Source organism: Zymoseptoria tritici, chromosome 21, assembly GCF_000219625.1.
Source record: "Zymoseptoria tritici IPO323 chromosome 21, whole genome shotgun sequence".
Lineage (NCBI taxonomy): Eukaryota > Fungi > Ascomycota > Dothideomycetes > Mycosphaerellales > Mycosphaerellaceae > Zymoseptoria > Zymoseptoria tritici.
Genome location: NC_018198.1, coordinates 33246 through 51069, shown reverse-complemented (window position 1 = coordinate 51069; position 17824 = coordinate 33246). Strand labels below are relative to the sequence as shown.

Below are 17824 nucleotides of genomic sequence, written 5' to 3'. Positions count from 1 at the left end.
TAGACGGGACGGGCACGAGATACGCACACGACGGTAGTAAGAATCACCTTAATTAAGTTCACATTCCTCGGACAGCAAGAAGTTTCCTCGCCGCAAAGCTGCCCTAGAGACCAACAAAGCAAGAAACGAAGTTAATGAATATACTTAATATCCTCGAGCTGGTTGCCGATCTGTGAACGACCCGCATTTCTTCGAGACTCGTTCGAGAGGAACCGAGTCGCGTACGGAGTAGTAGCTCGGTTGGAATGCGAGTAGAGATTGCGGCGGCAGTGAACATTTGTGTTAGTCTGGGCGAAGATCGTAGGACTCGGATGCTGCTCTAGGTATAGAATAGTCGGGCTTTAATGGATTGATGGCAGCTTGATGTAATACCCTAGTCTCACTCGCTGGAAGATGTGGAACTCGTGGCCTCGTGCCCGAACTCCTTCGCTCCGAACGACGTGTACGCATACTACCACGCTCTAAAGACCACTAGGAAGAGACGGACGATGCATAACAGTCTCAGCGCTCGCGATTCGCGACTGTGACGAGGCAAGAGAAGCGAGTTTTCAATAAGCTATACGACCTTGTCTACATGACGTAGAGTCTCTAAGGATATGGCGCATCTCAGGATTCTCGACTCCACCGCACCGATGCTTCAGACCTTCGGCTACAGCACAGCTGAGAGGCCTCTGTTCCGTTTCTTGCGCAAATTATGCCAGGCTTCACACGGGCTTCGATCGATTAACTTCGGACGGCTCTCCCGACCGCAGATACCCTCCCGCAACGTTTGGCAGCCTCTCTTTTGAGCAGATCAATAATGATCCATTCCAGCTCCTGACTGCCGATTGCCTGGCGACTTGCGGCAGGACCGCGGCATCAGCGACGCTTATTGTCGCCTTTGCCAACTGGACACTTTGCCAGCCATTCTTGCACTGCTGCTTCCTCCTCGGATCCAAATTTTCCAGAACGACGTAGAAAGAGTTGTGTGCGATACGGGTCCGCATTAAAGAATGCTTGCTTCTTCGCCCGATGCAGTGCCGTGTCGAAATCTGTTTGCGATTTTGGCGTTGCATTGGCGGAGCTTCGCAGATGCTAGGTACCGTCAAGGAGATGTTAGTAGTATTTGGTCGGAACCACGATATCGCGCTCCCTCAGTGCTGGGACCACAAGACGAGCCAGCGCGAACACATCCCCGTTGTTCAAAAATGTAGCAAACTGCGTCGTCTGCTATGCGTCCGGTGTGCTAGGTAGGTTCCAGACTACTTCGCACACGTATTGGGTTCGAGCGCTCCAGTCAACACACTTCGGCCTCTTCTGAAGCTCGACGATAGCCTCAAGCACCTCAGCGATGTTCATCTTGCGAATGGAGGCGCAATCTTCACCGTGGGTAAGTGACAACGAAATGACAAGGTGCCCTCAGTTTGCTGTGTTACTGTTCGAGACGGCGATGAAGTGAAGTTGTGAAGAAGGCAAAGTTCTGCCTCAGGCATCATTGCGCGGAGGACTTTTGGACTTTCGTCCTCTGCTTCATCATCACCGTGACCTGAACATCGACATCGACCTCATTAATCACACGCTGCATCGACTCCGACGCGACAGCAACGACAGCGGGTCTCTACTCTTGGAACACGGAATGTGTATGGCCTTCCTTTGTTCCGATGCGCGCTGCCGGCCGGCCTCCCAGCGTGCGCAGCGCATGCCGCAAGCTGCAGATCCCCTTCTCTGCCACCTTCCCTTCCCTCGTGTTATGTATGCCACCTCAGCGATGCCTGTCACTGTACTCAGAGAGATCGCCGCATCTGCTCGTTACTTCTGGATGTACTCAGAGAGATCGCCGCATCTGCTCGTTACTTCTGGAAGGTGACGCTCACCCAACAAATTCAAGACCAGACAATCGACAAAGACTTGAATGGCTTCAAAAGGGCGATTCCAGACAACGAAACACGCGTCATGGCACTGAACGAGTTGGCGTGCGAGCACGGCGAAGGATTTCTCTATTATCTCCCCTCCAGAGATGTGTGGAAAACAAACGCCGAAGCAGACATTCTGCCTGTCAGCCGGCGCACGGCAGTCCCTGGGTAAGCTGTGGCTGCATCGCATTGCTTTGTCATGCTAACAAATCAGATCACAATATCCGAACATACTCTACATGCGATATACGTGGAGCCAAGTAGCATAGCAAAATTTCATACGAGAAACTCATCGCTCTCGCTACTTATGATCAATCCTCCTTCAGAGCCAGCGACCCCACTGTACGCCGTTCAGTACGCCGGGTTTCCAACGAGTCCGATATACTCTGATGTTACCGAGTCGCTCATACTCCTCGCTACAACATTAGGTTACTAATTCCAATCTATCATCGGCCTTTAGAGCAAGACGTATCCGGCTAGTGGACCGAAGCCCGAAAAGAGGCTTAACTAACCACGCTACGTTTGGATCACCTCGAGAAGCCCCGCAGATAGTCAGAAGCTGCGAAATTTGGCACCTTTCCGGCTCGCTTCGCTCGAGGAAGTGTATTTCCGCATAGTTAAGAGATGTCGGCCTTACAGCGGTATCCCTTCTTCCTTCGCAGCAGCCGCGTTAAGCGACATCGTTCCGCGTTCTGCCGCACCGGAGATGGGCATTGCGCTTGGGACACCTTGCGACAGCTCGTTGGGCTTACCCTCAGCCGGACCCCTACTCGCAGGAAGGTCAAGCGGCGTCGTGTGTCGGCTTCTGGGTAGACTGGCGGAACGGCCCCAGGCTCGGCGGCCGATAAGCGCCTTCTCGCATCGAGATGTTGCCTTAGCTCTCCAATCGATTCGAGATATCTTCGCATCATGGGCACGAAGACCAAGGCATTGTATACGAGTCCGGTCAGGCGGATAGAAAACTCCGGACAAGTGTCGCCAGATCCGATGCGAACGTGTGTTTCACGGGCAAGGCGATATGTACGACCGCCTGCGTATGGTTGGGAAGGCCAGCTTTTGCCCCCAGAGATCCGTAGGCCGACGCGGGAGATTTCGGTAAGCAATATAGCCCCTGTCTGGAGATCGAAGCTCACGAAGAAGTGATAGTCTTCGACCTCGGGTCCCGTAGAAATATTGAGATCGTTGCTTCTTAACGACCCGAACGTTAAGCACCGTCTTCCGAGTAACATAGAGAAGTCAAGCGCCAACACATAGTTTCTCTTTCGGCTCGCTGATCTCATTCTCGGCAAGTTATACCTGCTCGCGTTATGCCGCTGTCGGATATTCGTCCTTTGGCGAATGATGTTGTCGTAAGCTAACTCGTTTGTGGGTATAATTATAGCGAACGGCAGTCTCCAGTCGAAAAGCGTAGCCATGTTGCGACGAAGAAATGGTGTGGGTGTGCTACTAAGGCCGTTCACAGCGAACATGCCGTACTTAGTCCCCATTATGGTTGCTGTCTCGCCCCGAGGTTCAACGTAGCGCCCGACTCGCGTGGTTTTGTCTCGTAGCTGAGACATGTGAGATTGTTCCGGTGCATACGAGATTTCCTGACACACGAGTTCAGTCAGTACGTGCCTCATCGAACACCTATTGGGATCATGCAAGTGCTTCGTCTAAGACAAGCTTGCCACTGCAGCAAACAACCAAGTCTCGCTGCAGCTGGTCCCTCTGGCGACCGTCATTACTGCAGACTGGGCTTTACCATCCTCCGAGACGGACAGCAACGCCTTCTCCTACCGACTCTTGACGTTAACATGCCTGCAAAATGTCGGGAATGTTGGCGTCGATCGAGCGCACGCTGTCGGCATTGCAGGGGGGGGGAACGATTTACGGGGGCGATGTGTTCGCCGTGCTTCGACAATCTCTATACGCTGTTCGCGCGGCCCAATTCGGACTCGTCGACGGTGCACTGGACTGCTCGTATGCTTGCGATCCTAGAATGACCTTTACAGACCGACTCCTCCGTCTGACTCAGCGACAACACCTTGAGCCTTGTTGTGTTCTTCCCTTCGACATGAAAAGCAGTACCGACGGACAGGCCGGCCTCCAAGCGTACACCACGACGCAGAAACAGAGGAACCGCGCTGCATTCTTTGTCGGGATATGTGCGAGTGATCCGACTTTCATCGAGCTCTATCCCAACTACTGCCAGGATAGCGCTGTTCTACAACGGGATGCAGCTTCGACACCGGACGCGAAGATCAAGACCGTCGTTAATACGACTCGCACCTGCAGACTTCCTCCGAGTACATACGGCTGGCTTGACCCGTGTGCCTCACCGTATCGAATGCTAATCTACATGCTACCTCGCGCTGTCGAAGCGATTATCGCATGCGTAAATAGCTCGAGCACGTACGTAAATCCTTAGACGATTGTACGATTCGAACGCTGGAGGCCTCGAGCAGTCCATTCCTTGCAGTGGCTGCTTCCTTTGGAGACTACTCCGCACTACACTGCGTATCTGGCTACCCTACACATTCTGCAGTGCACTCGAAGGACGCCGAACTCTGGACTGATGGCGTATTTCATCGATGTTCAGCCTCGCCTGGCCGACTTCAAATTCACTTTTGCTGGGAAACAGTACTTTATTCAGCACAAGCTGGGTGCCATAGGCCATGGCTGCTCGCAGCTTGATCACGTACCGATCGTGAGAGGCAACAGCACGGGGCGCCACTATTACTTCTCTACTTCTGATAGGTATTGGGCAACAACAGCTCCCGATGGCCTCGAGCACTAGTCCGCTAACCTACTCTCTAGATTGGACCTTCTGATGTACTAATTCAACTGTACGGGTTGTAGCGATTGTCCGCCAGTATTCTACTTCCTGCCGGAGAGTGAGCTTCCCGACTTATTCTATGAATTGGGTGCGCTTTCGGTGTCCTTCGAAAGGGACAACTTCAGGCGTTTTCGCATCGTCCTGGACCACGAAAATCGATGGCTGGACAGCGCAGCGAGTATCATCAAGGCCTTTCCGTCTCCTCGTTCACATGCAGCTCGGCCGGTTCGATTGTCCACTTTGAAGGAACTTTCGCAGCAACCGCCGACTCCGCCAGAGGCCAGCTCCTCCGCACCCGGGTCTTCGAGTCAGCACCTCCGTGAATACAAGGAGGTTGTCGATCTTGGTCACAGGCAGCTCTTTTATAGGCTCATGGCGCAGTGTGCCATTAGGTGAGTAGCCATGCGATCATTCCTCCGAAGTCCTGCTAAATCGACGCTCGAACAACAGGGAGTCCTGCCTCGTCATCGTCCTAGGACGCGACCAGGGCTCGGGAGATTTCGGTTTCCTTAAGTATTGATGGCCTACGCAGGAACAGCAAACGTTTCTTCGAGATGGCATTCCCCTAGCATCCATCCAGCACTTGCCTTCAGACGTACAGATCGTCCCGATAACGTACTACACGCAATACGCCGAGGCAACTTATCAAGGTCCAAACCTCTGTTCGTCGCAGTTCCGTCGGCTCGACTCCTGCAGCGAGAAGCGTTTGATCCTCTGGGACATCGGGGGACCTGACACACTCCTACGGCCTCTACCGGCTGCGGTTATTCCGTCGGAGGATCTACTTGTCACGAAGACGCAACGCCAGATCTTCCACGAAAACTTGCAGGGTGATCATGCAGAAGAAGGCAAATTTCACCTTAAGACCCCTAATCTGTCAACTCTGTTAAGTACTGGGCTCTACGCAAGCGAGTATGCGGTGCTCTCAAATCAACCGTGGTCCTTAGGGTTAGGGTTAGGGGTTCATTGTACTTGTTTATATAGGCTAGTCTACCTTTGCACCTGATCTGAACTGAAGCCCTATCCAAGCCCTTACTCCCGGCTCTTTTGGCCGTCTTTAGAGGGGAGGAAACAGACCCACGCTCCTACGTAAAGCGCCTCGCGATGCACGGCACCGCAGCTACTCCCAGCCCAACTACGTTTTACGGTGTCCTTTTAACCATCTCCCGAGTTGACCAAACCGCCAAAAAGAGAGACTACCGATGGGCTAGTCCGCATCCTAACGCAAAATATCGCTCCGGCAATCGCTTACTGTCTATCGTACCTTAGGTTTCCAAACCTCCCAGGTGACGGACGAGGTGTGCGTCTCCTTATCCGCCCGAAACTGTAACCCTGTCTCGTTAAGGGGGAACATCCCACTTTAAGACCGTTCGGTGGAGCTCTGTCCTCCCTCCGTCCAGCGTATCTACTATTGGAGACATTCGATTCCGATCGAGCCGCTTGTACACCAGTCCACAAGTGCTTCCCGAACGGTTTAGGGAGTGCCGTCTTCCCTTCGGCTAGAATTCCTCCTCTAGCGATCGTCGTCGTCTACTCCTCTCCCCCACTACGCCGTCGCCTTCGCTTTCCTCTAAGCCTCCTACTACTCTATAGAGGTACTAGTTTTCTTCCTCCCGCTCCCCGGCTTAGAGAGGAAGCAGCCGCAGATCTAGGGTACACGCCTTACATCCACCGCTGGGCCTTCCGGATAGAGTTAATCGTCCGGTGCGGAGCCAGTCCGGGCCTTGCCAGTCGCCTACGTCTCCCACGTCGCAGCGCAGCCTTTTAACGTCCTACCGATCGGACGCCTACTTTCATCTCGAGGGAAGAGACTCCTTTTCGATAGGGTAAACGCCCAATTTATCCTCAAGGGATGATCTCCGCTTTTACGTCCCGGGTCGACAGAGCCACTTTACGTCCTACTTATCGGACGGAGCCACTTTACGTCCTACTCATCGGACGGAGCCACTTTACGTCCTACTCATCGGACGGAGCCACTTTACGTCCTACTCATCGGACGGAGCCACTTTACGTCCTACTTATCGGACGGAGCCACTTTACATCCTACTTATCGGACGGAGCCTTTTAACGTCCTACTCATTGGACAGAGCCTTTTAATGTCCTACTTATCGGACAGAGCCTTTTAACGTCCTACTTAGGACAGTGTGCACTAGGTCTGTGCCGCCGCTTCCTCCGCTTCCTCCTTCGTAGCTTCCTCCTTTGTAATCTTCGTCGAGATTCGCTCGAGGATCTCGTTAGCTCGCTCCTAGCATCCTGTATTTAGAAGGAAGTCTACCTCGGTAAACTTCGTGTTCGTAGTGCCCATTTTCTTATGCATCTTCTGCTTCGCCCGTCGTTCCTTCCTCGAGAGCTAGCTCGTCCTGTTTTCCCAGTAGCAAGTCTCGTGTCCTCGGATGAATTTGCTCGTATAGACGCAGAAACTATAGGTATAGAAGGTTCTACGCCGATACTAGAGGAAGCGCTTCTGGAAGGACCGCGGCGCCTTTAAAAAGTAATCGGCTCCTCGTAAGTCCCGCTTCAGGCGGCTTTCTCCTAGTATAATCCGGGTTAGGCTCTACTTCTTGGCCTCTTCGGCCATATCTTCCTCTCTCTCCTAGCGTAGGAACTGCTAGATAGAACGGCGGTCTTCGCTAAGGCTTCGGTCGCGAGGCCAGGACTCGGGTGTCTTACGGTACTTCTCGTAGAGCTTATCCTCCGTTAAGCGCCGGAAGAACGCTTTAGGTTTCCAGATTAGTAATCCCAACTTCCGTAGCGGACTTTCTTCTGGAGCGTGCTTCTTTACGACCTGAAAGCCAGTTTTTAGTGCCTTAAATCGCGAGGGTAGGGCGGAGATTCCTAGGAGATTGCGAGTAAAGTAAGGGTTAGAAGCATAACCCGAGATCTACTTCGTTAGCTTCGCAACGTCCTTAGTCGTCTCGTCCCAGAACTTAGGAGAGTCCTCGGCAAACGCCGCGAGGAGAGGCGCGCTATACTCGAACATCGGTGCGAGATACTGCCGATAGACTCGTAGGCGATGCGCGAAGCCCTAACCGTCCGCGTCGAGGGTCAGGAAGTCGCTTCGTTTCCCGGCCTGTTCGAGCCGGCTCTTAAGGTGCCTCCTTAAGTCAATCCCTCGCGCCGTCACAGGAAATCCGAGGTAGGTATATACCTCTCTCCTCGGTACCTCCGCACTAAAGAGGTAGATCGCCTCCTGCGAAGACGCCGGTGCCAGATAGGCGCATTTTTTAATGTTTAGGGCGATGCGGTTAGCGGAGGACCAGCGCTCGAGGATCTGGATTAGTACACGCACCTCGTCCAAGTCGCTAGCGAGGAGAACACTATCATCGGCGAAGAACAGCGCGCGAGGAATCGGCGGCGCCGCGGGCATTACGTCGGAAGAGCTGGCTAGGGCGAGTGTCCCAGGTCGATTCAAGTCCTCGAGCAAGCTATCGATAAAGATGTTAAACAGATAGGGCGAGAGGGGTGAGCCCTGTAGAACTCCCCTTGTCCGCGGAAACCACCGAGAAGCCGTACAATCCGAAATAATAAAGGACCAGACGTCGAAAAACCAGAGGCTTGCAATTAGAGCTAGCATGTTCTCCGGACATCTCCGCCGGCATAGAACGTCCGCGAGCAGTACATGATCCACGACGTTAAAGGCGGCTTAAAAATCGAGGAACACGGTGTATATAATCCGGCTCGATTCGAGGAGGGCGTAGACGACCGCGGCGTTCGTCACGGTAGAGTGGTAACTTCGAAATCCCGCCTAGTTAGGATGCATCCTCGCCTATGTCCTACTATTAAAGCGCCGGAGGAGCAGGCGCTCGAAGACCTTTCGAAACATCGTTACTAGCGAGATCGGACGAACGTTGTTAGCGTCCTTCGCCGGTATCGTACCATCCTCCTGTCGGGTCTTGTCCTTAACAACTAGACAGACGACAGTTTCGTTCTAGCTCTGCGGCGTCTTACTATTCCGGAGATAGGAATTGTAGAGGGCGGCCAGGATCCAGAGGAAGCTCGTCGTCGCGAGGGTTTTTATTAGACGGATGTGTACCCTATCGTTTCCGCAGGCCTTCGTAGCATCCTAGTAGGTAAGCTCCTGCATTATCTTGTCGATCGAGAAGGAGAGCGAGGCAGATCGATCGTCGATAGGAAACATCTCCTGTACTAGGAGGGTTACCGTCGAGACGAATCGACCGGCAAATCCCTCTGTCACCTCGTCGATTGCCGTTATCCCTCTCGCCTTCCCCGCCAGGGTCGGCACCAGCGGTGTGTTCTCGTTCGCGCGGCGCTGCGCTCTCTTATAGAGACGGACTGTCTCGAGCGTCCCGCTATCGGCGTCCGGATTCGGCTTCGCTATCGCCTTAAGACGCTAGTCCTTCTTCTTCTTGCTACGGCAGCGTAGCCGCTTTAGCTTACGAGTAGCGTCGTTATTATCCTCGGCTCGCTTTCGCTTCGGGTCTGTTATTGCCTTTCGAGGCCCGTCGTTCTTCTCTCCACCTCTATTCTTCTTCTCTCCGCCTCTATCCTTCTTCTCTCCGTCTCTATTCTCCTTCTCTCCGCCTCTGTTACTTATATCCTCCGCCTTTCGTCTACCCGGAGGACGATTTCGACAACGCGCAGAGGCGAGTCCTAGTACGGCTTCGCTTACCTACTAGCAGAGCGACACGATTTCCGCATTCCGCTTGTCTACATTAGCGCTTATATAGTACAGATGCCGTCGATGCCGCGCCCTTCTCTCCCAGCTATAGCAGAGCGCCTGCGCCGTATCGTCGTCGTTCAGCCGGCTTATCGTATAGCGTCGAAGTTAATACGGCATGGCTAATCTACCCGGAGTACCCGCAGTCGGGTCTAGCTAGAGGTAGAGCTAGTAGACATAGTCGGTATTCATCTTCTCCGTCGGTCGCGGTAGAGCTAGCGTCGCATGCGGCAGCGTCCGGCGGACAAAGTAGTAGTCAGTCGTCAGTTGTTTCTCGCATACGGCGTCCGCAATAATAATCGGCTCCTAGATCGGCATTAGATAGGTCATCGCGGAGTCCTCGATCTATTACAAGACGACCTTCCGTCTCGGAAGCGGCGACGCCTTCCCGCTCTAGAGAGACATCTTACCAAAGCGGACGTTAATATCTCCAAGAACGACATCCGAGCCGGCAACCGCCTCGAGCATAGACCGGACCTCATCCGGCTTCCGCTTGGGGGGAAAGTAGACTCCGCTAATCGTTCCCCGGTCCGTCGGCAGGGTTATAGCGTCTGTCCTAATAATCTACGCCTCGCTGGTAAGCTAACTTCGCGCGCGTACCGTCCCTATTACCAGAATCCCACAGCCCAAGCGACCCTTTCTCGGCACCGTATCGGGCTTTACTGTGGTCGCAATCACGCGGTAATCCGCTCGGCGCTTCTTATACTCGACGAACTAGGTCTCGACGATAAAGAGGTAGTCAAGGACGTCGTTGTCAATTAGCGCCGCCAGGATCGGCTACCTATCATCCCCTAAGCCCCGGATGTTAATACATCTAATCCTAGCATTCCTCCTAGTCTCGCGACCCGCGAGAGGACTCGCCTCCCCTAGATGCCTCTCGACTCTCTCTCTTAGAGGATGCTCCTCGAGTCTCTCTCTTCGAGCCTAGGCTATCCTCCTGTCCCGCTGGCTCCTCTTCTAGCCCCTGCCGTATCAGCTCGGCTTTAAACTCGTCGAAGACGCCAGCACTCTTCGCCTTCTGCCGCACTACTTGCCTTTTAAATTTGTTATCGGCTTCTCGATAGCGATCGACGAACTCGCGGACCTAATCTGTAGACGATCTCCCGGGAAGGTTTACGGAGCGGGGTTAGAGTAGTTTCCGCTTACAGTCCGCTAAAGGAGAGGTCGGTTTCGTTCGTAGCTTCGGCTCTACGGAGAGAATCCGGAAGGTCTTCGCTTTCGGGGAGGGTGTTACCGGTTTAGTACGCGCAGCTAGGTCCGCAATCTACGGCCTCTACTGTCCCGACGAAGAGAACGGAAAGGGAGTAAGCTCCTTCGCCTTTATGGGAGAGGGCGTGTCCGGAGAGGGCATAAGGGGAGGAGGGACGGATGCCGTAGAAAAGGGCGAGAGAAGGTTGTAGTCCTTACTAGGAAAGAGGTCGTAGGGTCGTACCTCGGGAGGAACACTCTTCCCTCTGCGCTTCTCCTCGACGGAATAGTACAGAAGACTCTTCCTCCGCCGTCTCTCCTTGATCGACTCCGCTCGCGCGTCGTTCCGGCCAGGCAGTAGGGCTCCGTTCGTAGCGGGTCTCGATTCCTTCTAGTACTCGCTCGCGCCGTCTTTAGGTCTAGGAGGGTCTGGAGGATCTTTACTCGAGCAATAAGGAGGACCTTCGTCCAAGCAATAAGGAGGACCTTCGCCTAGGGTGTACAGGAGGCGGTTAACTAATCGCTTCGTCTCCTTCGCCGCGTAGATCAGGCAGGCCTCGGCGTATTTCTAAAAGAAGGGTATCTATACGATAGGCTTCGGTATAGGGTCGACTAGAATCGCGGCAGGGTCGGTCTCTAGGACGAGGACAGTAGGGATCGTTAAGGGGATGTCGATAGAAGGCAGCCTAGTTAAAGGGATGTCGGTAGGGAGCCTCGTAGAAGGAATGTCTATAGAAGGAATGTCCGTAGAAGGAAGATTCGTCGACGGAATCTTTGTCGAAGGGATGCTCGTAGAAGGAAGATCCGTAGAGACAATATCTAGGAACACGTCCTCCTCACGCCGGATCGTCTTCCTTAACCGACAATCCGCGGACGCGGTCTCGATCGAAGACTCGGACTCGAGTGCTTGCTTCGCTAGCGCAGTTACCGGCTCCTCCAGTCGATCTTCAATCTAGGCAACGAGCTGGGCCGTATCCTTACTATAGTCACGAAGCTAGTCCAGGATCGTTTGCGCTACAAGTGTAAGTCTCGACCGGCCGATTTCCGCGGTGACGCTCTTAATCCACGCCTTAACGGTACGCCTTTTGTTCGTACAACACTTCTTGTACTCGAAGGTGCGGTAGTATCGTCCTTCCGTGTCGGGATGTCCGGTCTTGTTCCTTAGGACGCCAAAGTAGTCGATCTTACCGCCGCACGGGATGATGCCCTTGTAGAGCTCCTAGAGGGCGTCCGCAAAGGCCGTCAGACCTTCCTAGGGCCGTACCGCGCTCGTCGACGGTTTGGATAACATCCGAGGGTTAGAGGGCAGAGAGGGCGACGCCGAGGGTAGAGGGGAGGAGGAAGCTACGAGGAACGTCGAGGGAGAGGTCGGCGAAGTAACGAGTCGGGATCGGTAGTAGGAGGCACTCGAAGGAGAGGGCAACCTAGGCAGAGAGTGCTTACGGATAGTTCGAAGTCTCTACCGCAGAGGAAAACCGAGGCTAAGAGCGTAAACGGATGGTAGCGAGGCTCTAGAGAGGAGGGAACACATCCGGCTCTTATAGGGCCGGGGTGTGGTCGTCCTTCTTATAATTACGAGTAGGGTTAGCCTTACGATCGTCGATGGTTATCGTCGATGGCCATCCTCTTATCTCGCTGTCTACCGGGGTCCACGGCTTGATTAGAATCGTTACACTCGACGAGGTGGTGGTATAAAGGGCCACCCTCCCCTCCGTACTTACTCGTCCTGCTCGTCGTCTCTTCCTCTACTCCCTAGTCTGAGAATGGGCTGTCCCCGGCATCGTTATATCGTCCTCTCCAGGCATCGTTATATCGTCCTTATCTCGATGCTATCCCGTCCTGCTAGGCCTATATCCTCTTCATCCTCCCGTCTTCCTCTCCCTTCGCCTAGCTCGTCTCCGGTCTCGTCTGTTGCCTTACCGTCTCGCTTTCGAATCTCCTGTGTCCACGTCTTCTCCCTCCTCCTCCTCCGCCCTACTCTCGTTAATCTGTTCTCCCTCGTGCCGTTCTCGTGCCCGAGCCGTCCTCTGTAGGCCGTTAAATCCACGTTAGACTCGCTATCCGCGTATTTTTGCCAACGAGGAGCTCGACGACGTAGTGTAGTGCTCTCCCGTCGTAGTAATTCCTGCCTACATTTAGCACCACCCCCTCCTTATCGGGCACCCGGTAGAAAGCGTAACAAAGCTGCACGTAGTAGCGCTAGCGTCGCAGGCTCTTATATCGTGGGACTTCTATGTCCGTAGAGGTTTCTGCGGTGGCTGTTCTTGAGCGTCGAGCAGGAGGTGTAGGCCGCTTACGTGTTCGGCTGCTGGGTCAGCTCTCCGCCTATCCTAGCATTGGGCGAGAAATCCGCCCAGCGGCAAGGTGGGCTGGAAATCCGCCTATCCCGGCATTAGGCGAGAAATCCGCCTAGCAGCAAGGTAGGCTGGAAATCCGCCTAAGGTGTAGAAGCCAAAACGGAAATTCCGACACACAGTCTAGCAGCGACACCTCAAGTTTCTCGACCTTTTTTGACACCACAACAACGATCTCAAATTAAATATAGACACATAGAAAGGAACTTCTTATACTAGAGTTACTCTCCGTGTTCTCAGAATCTTTGAAATTAGCTATGTGCGCGAGATACGAGAGGTGAAAGCAGAAAGCCATAATTCTTGGAAGTTTCCGTTTTGCTTTCAGGCGGAGGCCGCCCATCCCGGCATTAGGCGGAAAATCCGCCCAGCAGCAAGGTAGGCTGGAAATCCGCCCATCCCGGCATTAGGCGAGAAATCCGCCTAGCGGCAAGGTGGGCTAGAAATCCGCCTATCCCGGCATTAGGCGAGAAATCCGCCTAGTAGCAAGGTGGGCTAGAAATCCACCCATCCTAGCATTAGGCGAGAAATCCGCCTAGCGGCAAAGTAGGCTGGAAATCCGCCTATCCTGGCATTAGGCGAGAAATCCGCCTACACCCGTAATCTGTAGCCGGCCTGCCCTAGCATTGTCTATATCGTGAGAAGGGTAGACTTCAGCCATGGCTCCGGAAAGCAATACAATCCGCGTTTAGGCGGAGGAGGTAGAGCAGTTCGCAGTGCAGGCTATAGAGGCAATCCCAGCGGAGGAGACGGCGAGGTTGTAGCAGAGAGGGAGGAGTCTTAGCGGGAAGTTCAGCAGTGCGCCAATTGGTCCTAGCGACCGGATACGGACCCTCCTTGGTTAATTAACTAAGGCGTAGGGCTCAGAGTTTGTGGTCGACCAATTAGAGGAGCCGGACGGGTCTGGAGCAGGGCTCTTTCGACAACTCGCTAGACCTCGTCTCCTTCGCGCTTCCTCTTAACTATCGAAAATCCTTCTTAAGGGTCTGCCGACTAGTCGGGGCGAACAGACGAATTCGAGGCTCGTCGTATACTTTTAGAACCCAACTTCTTAACCTCACGACGGGTTCTTTCGAAACTAATACAAGCTCCGAGTGCGGGTTATAACAAGAAGAATTGTCTGTTTTCAATCTTCGATATCGTATATATTAGATCTTTATTCGCCTGCTAGCAGATTTAGATTGCACGAAATCCACGTCGGAGTCTAGGAGATAGAGGAGTTCGGAGCAGAGGAGACGGCGAGGTCGTAGCAGAGAGGGAGGAGTCCAGGTAGGAAAGTTCAGCAGTGCGCTTCTATGTCTACGTGACCGGGCACGGACCTACCTTGGTTAATTGACCAAGACGTAGGGCTCAGAGTTTGCGGCCAGCTAATAGGCAGGGGAGGACGCAGCGGCCCTCCCGTCGCGGCCGATTCGTCTACGCGACCGGACACGGACCCACCTTGGTTAATTGACTAAGACGTAGGGCTCAGAGTTTGCGGTCGACGAATTAGAGGAGCCGGACAGGTCTGGATCGAATCTATACTTGGATAACTCGCTGGACCTTATCTCCTCCGCGCTTCCTCTTTACTATCCTCTTCCGCGGTAGTACTATGTCTTGCTCGGGTGTTGTTAGTTGTGGTCGAAACCCGAAAATCCTTCGTAAAGGGTCTGCCGGCAAGTCGGGGCAGCAAGACGAATCCGATGCTCGTCGCATACTTGGAAAACCTTACTTCTGAACCTTGTAACGGTTTCTTTCGCAACAAAGACAGGCTCCGAGACCGGGCAATTACGAGAAGAACTATCTATTAAAAATCTTCTATGTCGTATCTATAAGAGCTTGTTTTACCCTCGAGCAGACTCGGATTCAACGAAATCCGTGTCGAGGCGGACGAGACGGAGGAGTTCGCCGTAGAGGAGATAGAGGCAATTACCGCGGAGGAGGTCGTAGAAGGGAGGGAGGAGTCCGGGTAGGACAGTTTAGCAGTGCGCTTCTAGGCCTACGTAACCGGGCACGGACCCACCTTGGTTAATTAACCAAGACGTAGGGCTTAGAGTTTGCGGCCAGCTAATAGGCAGGGGAGGACGCAGCGGCCCTCCCGTCGCGGCCGATTTGTCCACGCGACCAGACACGGACCTACCTTGGTCAATTAACTAAGACGTAGGGCTCAGAGTTTGCAGTCGACGAATCAGAGGAGCCGGACAGGTCTGGATCGAATCTATACTTAGATAACTCGCTGGACCTTATCTCCTCCGCGCTTCCTCTTCACTATCCTCTTCCGCGGCAGTACTATGTCTTGCTTAGGTGTTGTTAGTTGTAGTCGAAACCCGAAAATCCTTCGTAAAGGGTCTGCCGGCAAGTTAGGGCAGCAAGACGAATCCGATGCTCGTTGCATACTTGGAAAACCTTACTTCTGAACCTTGTAACGGTTTCTTTCGCAACAAAGACAGGCTCCGAGACCGGGCAATTACAAGAAGAACTATCTATTAAAAATCTTCTATGTCGTATCTATAAGAGCTTGTTTTACCCTCGAGCAGACTCGGATTCAACGAAATCCGTATCGAGGCGGACGAGACGGAGGAGTTCGCTATACAGGAGATAGAGGCAATTACCGCGGAGGAGGTCGTAGAAGGGAGGGAGGAGTCTAGGTAGGACAGTTTAGCAGTGCGCTTCTGGGCCCACGTGACCGGGCACGGACCTACCTTGGTCAATTGACCAAGACGTAGGGCTTAGAGTTTGCGGTCGACGAATTAGAGGAGCCGGACCGGTCCGGATCAAATCTATACTTAGATAACTCGCTGGACCTTATCTCCTCCGCGCTTCCTCTTAACTATCCTGTCCCTCCGTAGCCCTTCCGCCTACGTCCTCGTCGTTCAGAAAGGTCGAAAACGACAAACCCTAGTCGACGTCGGTCACCGCATCGCTAGGCTGCGACAGGACACTCGGATCGCACGTCCGCGGCCCGCCGTCCTCGCTGCCCGAGAATTTAAACTGCTGCGTTGGCGACAGCTCGCGATACCTACACATCTCGAGCCGCAGGTTCGCCACGTACGGTTTCGCGGCGGTTCGCGCGCGGTCGTAGTACCTCCACCTCTAGAGTCGCTCGGCCGTCGGCGCAATCTCTGGCCGCACTCGACGGATAAGATGGACCTAGGCGACAAAGACGGGAAGCGGGATAGTGTGCTGGATATAGGACAGATCCCTCCCGAGGTCGATAAGGAGCAGGGCGTCAAGGTTTAGAACCCTTACGAACCTCCTCCAGCGCCTCCCCACCTTGATCGCACGCTTAAAGGCGTTCCATTCCGTCCCTAGGCCCTCCTGCACTATGTCCTCTTTCGTAAAGCCGGCGGGGAGTCTGTTGGTCCAGTCCGGACGCATCTCCCAGAAGAGGGCCCCCCTTACAGAGGGCGTTTTGTCCGGAAGTACTGTCGCCGTCGTCTGCGACGATCCTCGCGGCGGGAGCTTCTTATAGAGGTCTAGCTAGTCCGCTAGGCGCACCGTCGCGCGGCGAAACTCAAAGTTCGACCGCCAGATCCCCACCTCGCAATCCACAGCTGTACGGTACTCCCGATATGCTGCGGCGACCACCTCCTGCCTCTCCTCCTGCCTCTCGTCCTCGACGAACGCCGTCTCCCCCTCGTCCCTATCCCGCCGGCATAGGTCTCGACTCTCTTGCAAAAAGCCTCGCTACTCGTCGATCACGGTCGTTCCTATAGTCCTACAAGCGATAGCGAGGCATTTCTCGAAGTGCTTCTAGAGACCCAGGTCGACCTCCTATGTTTTCCGCAGGCTTTACGCGCTTACGTAATAGTCCTTAGCGCTGCCGGCGTTGTCGGCGACGTCCTGAACAAAGTCACACTAGAGGCGGTAATCCGGGTAGGTAGGGGAAATGCCTCCTACTCCCTCCACACCAGACACGGCGCCCGCCGCCGCAGGATGCTAGCGGAGCTACAGGAGGCCCTCCGCACATCGGGCCTCAGCGCCAGCTTTGGATAGTTAGCGGCGGACAGTGCAGGGCGGAGGGTTTTAACGTACTACAGGGCGGCTGGGTTAGGGTATCTTCCTAAGAATCCGGCGTCCCTCTAGTGCTTACAGGAGGATCTGGTCCTCCTCTATCGCTTCTAGGAGGGTCTGGTCTTTCCCTAGTGTTCTCCGGAACATCCGACGTCCCTCTAGTGCTTATAGGAGGATCTAGTCCTCCTCTATCGCTTCCAGGAGGGTCTGGTCTTTCCCTAGTATTCTCCAGAACATCCGACGTCCCTCTAGTGCTTATAGGAGGATCTAGCCCTCCTCTATCGCTTCTAGGAGGGTCTGGTCTTTCCCTAGTATTCTCTAGAACATCCGACGTCCTTCTAGTACTTCCGGGAGGATCTAGCCCTCCTCTATTGCCTCTAGGAGGGTCTAACCCTGCTCTATCGCTTCTAGGTAGGTCTAGCCCTCCTCCAGCGTTCTCGGGAGGATCTAACCCTTCTCTGTCGCTTCTAGGTAGGTCTGGCCCTCCTCTAGCGTTCTCTAGTCCGCTATTCCCCTTCGGATCTATAGGGTCCTACTCTCTTGCTTCCGCCGCTGCTCCCGGTTCTCGACCTGTTATCTCGTCTATAGTCTTACGGGAAATAGTCGATCTTAGGGTCCCCTTGCCAGACTTGCGCTTCTGTAGCAGTAGGTCCTTTAGTACCTTAAGCTGCATCGGCCTCTGCTTCGGATACCTTTTTAGGCGACAGAATAAGGAGGCGGCCCTTACCTTAGCGACCACGATCTCCTCGGGCTCCCTATTGCCGTCGTCGCTGCCGTTGTCGACAGCGTCTTCGTCGGCGTCGCTTTCTACTACCTACCGCGGCGAAATAGGCTTCCGACGCTTCTTTAACAGCTGCTCGTCTTCCGGCTCGTTTTCTTCCCCGTCGCTCTCCGCCGGCTAGTC

General features: G+C 54.1%; 2 protein-coding genes across 2 annotated transcripts; both read left to right on the top strand.

Moving 5' to 3' along the window:
* Positions 1-1330: 1330 nt before the first annotated feature.
* Positions 1331-2064, top strand: MYCGRDRAFT_98074 (uncharacterized protein; the record flags this gene model as incomplete). The annotated part of the gene is made up of 2 exons (XM_003846860.1): positions 1331-1369; positions 1768-2064. 2 exons carry the CDS (start codon positions 1331-1333, stop codon positions 2062-2064), a joined length of 336 nt encoding a protein of 111 aa, XP_003846908.1.
* Positions 2065-3699: 1635 nt separating this feature from the next.
* MYCGRDRAFT_98073 (uncharacterized protein) lies at positions 3700-4450 on the top strand (the record flags this gene model as incomplete). Its single annotated transcript, XM_003846861.1, has 2 exons — positions 3700-4286; positions 4420-4450. 2 exons carry the CDS (start codon positions 3700-3702, stop codon positions 4448-4450), a joined length of 618 nt encoding a protein of 205 aa, XP_003846909.1.
* Between the last annotated feature and the right edge of the window lie 13374 nt (positions 4451-17824).